Source organism: Haliotis rubra, unplaced genomic scaffold, assembly GCF_003918875.1.
Source record: "Haliotis rubra isolate DU_JTF1 unplaced genomic scaffold, ASM391887v1 Scf1690, whole genome shotgun sequence".
Classification (NCBI taxonomy): Eukaryota; Metazoa; Mollusca; class Gastropoda; order Lepetellida; family Haliotidae; genus Haliotis; species Haliotis rubra.
In genome coordinates this window covers 534-8,252 of record NW_025765659.1, presented here as the reverse complement: position 1 = coordinate 8,252, position 7,719 = coordinate 534, and the positions used below count along the sequence as shown (strand labels likewise).

The following is a 7,719-nucleotide window of genomic DNA, read 5'->3' as shown; positions in this document are numbered from 1 at the left end:
CGTTTACTCGGGATGTGTGTGTGTGTGTGCGTGCGCGCGTGTCTGTGTGTGCGTGTGCGTGCGTGCGTGCGTGTGTATACTACCTGGTTTCATGTTAAATACAGCATGTTCTTGTAGTATTCACCTAGTAGTAATTATTTAGCTATTAACATCAGGGCAACTTCTCTATATCATAAGGAATGCGGAGTACGTACTTAAGTTGGCGGGTTTTACCAGTCTGTTGTTTTACCACCTGAAACTGACACGCCTTTACAGAACTGGAATACGGGATGATTTCAACTTCCCAATATAGTCAAATTTCCTTTCCAACAGCTCCAGCCTTTGGTATTTACATGTCACAAATTTTGAGATACGATCGAGCACGCTCTTTTACCATGATTTCAAAAGCGTCATACTACTCTGGCTCAGAAGTTGTTTGATCAAGGATACAACATTCGAGGCCTCAGTAAATCTCTCAAAAGGTTTTATGGTAGACATGTCGAGGAAATTTCGAAATTTAATACATCAGCGACAAAAATGATGTCCGATGCAATTTCATATTTTGAGCTATACGTTCCCGATTTGTTTCAGGTGAACAATTGACTTGACTTTGCATGTGTTTATGACAGGTGCCGCCGGTGGGGCAGGATGCGTTCACCGTTTCGCGAACACCTGGTATTATCACTTTTTCGCTGTGATTCATAAACACATGCTCTGTCGTCGTATCGCAGGGTGGCAATCACAAGGTTGTCTGGTCCAGACTCGATTTGTTTACAAACAACATCGTACAGTGGTAATACTGCTGAAACAAATGTATACTTATGATATTGCCACAATTGTACAATCGACTTCTTCAATCGAAGATTTCTTATGGATGTGGAAAGGGTTTTGTCGCTATATTTACTGTATTGCATGCCGACCGTTACACTTTAAAACGTCAACGCTACTAAATAACGGTTGCCAGTCTCCTTTATCCGACGAGGCAGATGTTGCAACAGAACACATATGGTTGTTAAAGTGAGTGAGCGAGTGAGTGAGTATGGTTTTACGCCGCTTTTAGCAATATTCCAGCAATATCACGGCGGGGTTGTTAATTAGTGAGTGAGTTTAGTTTTACGCCGCACTCAGCAATATTCCAGTTATATGGTGGCGGTCTGTAAATAATAGAGTCTGGACCAGACAAGCCAGTGATCAACAGCATGATCATCGATCTACGCAATTGGGAACCGATGACATATGTCAACCAAGCCAGCGAGCCTGACCACCCGATCCGGTTAGTCGCCTCTTACGACAAGCGTGGGTTACTGAAGGTTCATTCTAACCCGGACCTTCGCGGGTGCGGGGTGTTTAAAGCCTTATGAACCGCTGACTGAAAGTCAACACCAGGTGTTCGTGAAACTAAGCTACAATTATGTGAGTGAGTGAGTGAGTAAACTTTGAAAAGTATTTTAGTTCTGTAATGGCAACTATGTCTAAACTTTAAATGTTTATATGTTCTGGTTTTAGAAGAGTGCTTTGAAGGCGAAGATTTCAGAAGAGTGTTTTACATGTTCCAGTTGCACGAGAACGGTTTACATGTTCTGGTGTGTTCAATTTGTCGTGTGTCGTGGGGCGGTGGGGTAACCTAGTGGTTAAAGCGTTCGCTCGTCATGCCGAGGACACGGGTTCGATTCCCCACATGGGTACAATGTGTGAAGCTCATTTCTGGTGTCCCTCGCTGTGATATTACTGGAATATTGCTAAAAGCGGTGTAAAACTAAACTCACTCAGTCATTTCCACTATCAAAGCAACACTATCAACACTTGAGTTTCATACAATAATCATGAAAAATTATAAGCTACATTTATTGAGACATCGGTATGAGGTTTCAAATTAAACTGCATCATTATGATGTGATGTATTAGATACTAAATACATGTGCATTTGCAAGAACATTTCGTATGAAATATGAATTGTTTGTCGCTTTTTTTAATGTGTACAATATCTTTAATATTGATGGAATATTGCTAAAAGCGGCGTAAAACCCAACTCACTCACTCAATTTTTCGTTGGTTTCCAGTGACTGACATTAAGCGCATAGGTCAAAAGCAAATAAGACACGAAATCAACCACGCCTCACAGCCTGACCACCCCATGTTACAGATGTTACAGGTGTTACAAGGGTGTTTTTCAAGGCTATGATTTTACAGCAGTACCTTAGATGTTCCGAACGGGTAAAATGTTTCAATGTTACATCATTTTTTACATTTCGCCGATGTTATAATTGAGCAACATATGATCCGATGTTATAAGTTTGTTCGATGTTTCAAAACATTTTCATATGGATTTTTTTGCGTTGTCACAAATACGTTTTAAACAGTCCCCTGTAAATACAGTGTTCAGATGTTACAAACGTGCTTTACATATTCCGATTTTATAAGTGTTTTAAACTTTCCTATGTCCTAACAAATTGAATATTTCAAATATTCTGATTTTACAACAGTGTCAGCACACCTTACCATCGGATGTGGTTTTACGTACAATGCAATGTGTTTCACTTGATACCTGCTGCTGGTTTACCCACGCCTTGTACGCATAGGCTAGTCGGACAATGCCAGTGGCAGTGACCATGTTGCCTTGCCTGCGGCTAGACCGACAATGATGCCACCGTCCATGTAGAAAAATGACAAGCCTTATGTTGTTTGTTTGTTGCTTAACACCACAGTCTCCAGTACAACAGCTCCATGACCGCGGTCTGTTAGTTATCGCCCCCGTGATTGATTATCTACATCGATACAAGACAAGTGGGACACGATAGCATGAAATCATCAAAGTCTGACCACATCATCGATCTAGTCGCATGGGTTGCTGGGAAATCTGTTCTAACCCGGAAGTCCAACAGACGGCCCTGTGTCAAAACCATCAAATAGAACTTGATGCTTTTTTCTGATGCGGAGACCTTTCCGAAGAATTGTAACGACGCAGCAAAGCGAGGCATTGTGACACATTGAGTTCCTGTTGGAACAAGTATAGCGGATTTTGATCAACTTTATTTCATACAACCGATCAGAGTCCCTTTGTCAACCAATGTCTACAGTTCAAATGAGGACATCATGACTTTCCTCGCTACAGCGATTGGTGAATTTGAGGAAGTTCCTGACGTAGTCAATTGAGTTTAACGCTGCTTAGAACAATATTTCAGTTATATCACGATGTGTTAGCTTGCAGTCATACATGTACCAGACGTTGGTGAAACGATGAGCACTGGTATGGCGCTGTCGAAGTTCAGTGGTCAGATCTCTGTGGAATTATATTCCATAATAATAGAATGGATTATTTCCTTATATCGCCAGGCGCCAGACTTTGTAAATCAACATTTAGATATAATATAGTGTGCGTGCGTGCGTGCGATATGGTTGGTAGCTTCAGGTCATATGTTGACATGCGCGAGTGATGTAAGAAAAACCCATATTCTTTGAGACGATTGTTTTGTTTTATACAATATATATATTCAGAATATATAAATATTTACAATGATTTACATTATACAAGTAGAAGGATGTTACGCTTCACAGATTCAACATCAGTTTCGGTGAAGGTTAGTGCATAATGCTCTCAATCCATCGTTTTATTTCTCTGAAGAGTCGGTGTTTTGTTCTCTTGCGGGGAAGCTGTCTTAGCTCTCTCCATCCTGAAGCCGAGGGCCGTGACAGAAGGACGCGGAGGAAGAGGACCTTTCTCCTCCCAGTACAGCGCCATCTGCAGCAAGTAGTTCCGTCCATGTTCCGCAAGGGCCTTAACTTCTTCTTTGGAAGACGTCTCTGTAATAATAATCATAATTACACACGAACCAGAAAATGTAGACCCAGAGTTAGTGTCGAATATTTTGTAGGATGGATTGAAACCAAAACGCATGGGTGCCTGACGAGGAGAGCAAAGTACTTATATATAACCAATGGAATGTCATGTATGAATACATTATTACATGTCTTTACATATGACATATCAGGGGATATAATAACCCGAAACCCTTGTTTACTTGTTTACTTGTTTATTGGTTAACGCCACACTCAGCTATATTCCAGCTATGTGGCGTCGGTCTATAATATTCCAATTTTGACCAGACAATCCAGTGATCAAAATCATGAGCATCCGACAACCCCGAATCTCTCATATATTTTGAATAATAATCATGCCATACAGAAACAGTCCTTGTCATGGGCTAAATAACTAGATATACTGGACAAAAATAGTTTGGGATATATGTTAATTTTGAAATTATGAATAATGATCTATTTTTCATTGACACACTGATAAAATATCAATCATAAAAATACCAATATCCGTAACTTATTTTGTCCAGTATACATAAATACGTTCATCAATATTCTCGGGAATGAAGTCATCAGTGACTACCTCCGGCAGCAAGAAGAGCATCCATGTACTTCTTGTCTCCATACAGCTCTTCCAGCAAACGTCTGAGCCTCGCATCATCAATGTCGAGGTAGCCCATGTCGCCAGATGTCGTGGTGTAGTCAATGTCGCTGGTATCACGGGTGTTGTTGCCGTGCGCACCGCGCTGTAATACCATCAATAATGCATCACATGTATTTGCTTTCCAATCATTGAGTGAGTAGGGGGTGTAGGTCATCCTCGATAATCTCCAGGGTATACGTTACGATCACTCGAGGTTATCGAGGATGGGGTGTAGGTGGGGTTTTTCTGATTGTGTTTCTAGGCTTTCAGCACCAGAGTCATGCTCGAAGATATATTTGTGTTTGTTGTTTAACTCCGCCCTAAGGAGGATTCCAGCTATATGGCGGCGTTCTGTAAATAATCGAGTCTGGACTAGACAATCCAGTGATTAACATCATGAGCATCGATCTACACAATCGGGATATGACACGTGTTAACCAAGTCAGGTAGCCTAACCAGCCCGATGTAGTTAATCGCCTCTTACGACAAGCATGGATTGCTGAAGACCAATTCTAATCAATTCTAACCTGCATAACTTGTGGCTTCCCTCGCACATTATCTGACACGCCATGGTGATACTAAACATACAATTCGAAACTGCGTTAATCCAAATAAACCTCTCCAATATCTTAAGGACCCCTCGTCCACGGCGTCGCAGCCACATGCAGAGTTGCTTCCCTTGGGCAAGCACGAAACCAGTGTTTTTGGTATTGTCAATACTCACTCACTCACTCATTCAATTCGATATGTTTCAGAACATTATTCCTTATACATGATCAGTTATTCCGGGTATTTCCAAATCCGGATTATTTCATCAGGAACCGCACTGTTCGGATTTGCAGGTCCCTGGGCTTGTAAATGTTTGTTTGGGTTTTTTTGGGTTTTTTTGTTGTTTTTTATGGTAACTGAAGTTTGAACTACCTGAATTGTCCACGGTCTGTCGGTCCCGTCCATTGGTTGGTCATTCCAGGCTTCTCTGGTCGGCCCTGAAGAAGTGATAACACGTTATTACCCGTCAAAGTGAGTGGCGGTGTGGTGTATGAGTGAGTGAATCGGGGGTGTTTTAGGCTGCTTGGTCACCAACGCCTCCATTTTTACATGAACGTGACGTTTGTTGTAATAATGTTTGTTTATTTGATTAACGTCGCACTCACCAATATTCAGATATATGACAGCGGTCGGAACCAAACAGGCCAGTGATTGACATCGTGAGCATCGATCATCAACAGGGAAAAGATGATATTTGTCAACCAAATCAGCGAGCCTGAACTCATACGACAAGTATGATTTGCTGAAGATCACATTTGCTGAAGATCAGTTTAACGCCGCACTCAGCAATAGTCCAGCTATAAATATTAGTCTGAAAATATTGGAATCTGGAACTGTTTATTCTGTGATTGACATCATGAGCATCGATCTACTCAACTGGGATACCATAACATGCATCAAGTCAGTGAGTCTGATCATCCGATCCTGCTAGTCGACTCTTACGACAAGAATGGGTTGTTGAAACCAATGCAAATCCTTATCTTTACGGTTCAACAATGCAGTAATGCATGTTATCATAAAATAATCAATGTTATGTCGTAATAATGTAAGCACTGTATTTGATTATATAATTATCTCGTGACTCGATCAGTTGAAATCGATCTTCCCAATCCCAACATTCCTCCTCTTCGTGTTTATGTCACAAAAAGAATGTATTTAGAAGAACAGTATGTATTTGCAGGGTTCCATGAGTCCCCGGAAATTTCATTTGTCACAAACGCCGCTACACTTTCCGGGATCGAATACACAATATCACCTGTACATTTGAAAGCACACATTATATCGTTATAAACTTAACAATAGTTCAATGGCTGATTTTTATGGATCCCGAGATCGATATTGCATTTTTCCGGGTCCATAAAAACAGGTATTGGCCTAACATAAAGTCTATGATTACTTTATTAAATAATATAAGAACAAACGCAGATACAACATAGCAAATTTGTTAGTTACAATAACCGTAGGAGGTTCATTTAGGAGACATTTGATTGGTGTAGATATACAAAATCTGGGTAATTCACATTCTATTGTTTGTAACTTAATCAATATTGTAAGTGATCAGACCTGACTTAGAGTGGACGTGACTGCATACGGGTCAATGGGTCTTGCACCCTGACACTCTATGTGTGTCGTCTAGTTATTGTGGTATTAAAGGGACAGTGCTGAAGCACTGGTTATGAAAATAGATGGTAACCACCGTGTTCACACAGCTCTGTCCGTCTTATTCCGTGAGAGAAGTTTCTGCTCCACACTTACATTGAAATTAGAACAGACGAGCCTCTTCGCCTACAACATATACTCACTCGGTACATAATCTAAAACTCCTCGTAGCTCTTCGTTTTTCTGCTAGTATCATAATGAATATATAACAATTATAATCTAGAAACCGAACCGAGCCTACCCCGAGTGTAATGAAAGGGAGACAACTCTGAATGTGTTTTCGTCGTCACATTGCTGTCGGGTAGTCGGTGAAACGGGTCGCAACAATACTTATGACCACGTGTTAGATTAACGAGTTAATTATGTGAATAAGCTACATTCTGTGTACGTTGAGTAGGTCATATTATCTTCCCCGGGGAGGGTCTAGGGAGGTACGGAGGACTTTGAATGGTATGACTTGAATATACTCACATGGGCCCCTAAGAAGATGCATGAGGTACCCTCTGTCTTGTTGCAGGCCATATCTCAGTGCTGCCGCCTTGTCTGGTCCCAGCTGCCGCCTGCCATGAGGGGTGTATCTAGGGGTGTATCTAGGAGTGTGTCGTGGCGTGTGATATCCTGGTCGTTTCACGGGAGGTAACTCCACACTTTGGGAATCGGGTCTGCTGTTTGGTACGTTCCCATTATCATTGGCAGATTCCCCTGAGGCATGATGGGAATGACGTAACTGCGACCCACGTGACTTCGCTCTGCTGGATGGGTGCGAGGCTGGAGTCCTATTACGGCATTCGTCGACAAATATGACCTTTCCAGACTGAAACATAGGAGAGAAATAACCGAAATGCTATTTGATATTTAAACATTATTTTTCGAGAAAAGACCTTCTGTGGTTGCATATTGTACCAAGCCCCACAAAAAACTACTAAACGACAAGATAGTAGATCAAGACTTTATTCTAGATTTGAAGTGTTAGGCCGCAAATGTTACATCGAAAGTACCACGGTCTGTATGATATCGTGTCTGGATCAAACAATCCAGTGTTTGACAATGTCATCTATTCAGTGGGGATACAGGGG

At 41.4% G+C, this 7,719-nt stretch overlaps 1 protein-coding gene across 1 annotated transcript; it reads right to left on the bottom strand.

Annotated features, from left to right (window-relative positions):
• Positions 1-3,496: 3,496 nt before the first annotated feature.
• Positions 3,497-7,457, bottom strand: LOC124272367 (the record flags this gene model as incomplete). The annotated part of the gene is made up of 4 exons (XM_046707540.1): positions 3,497-3,780; positions 4,376-4,538; positions 5,357-5,421; positions 7,115-7,457. Coding segments are annotated over 4 exons (777 nt in total), but the record flags the coding sequence as incomplete, so codon positions are not given.
• Between the last annotated feature and the right edge of the window lie 262 nt (positions 7,458-7,719).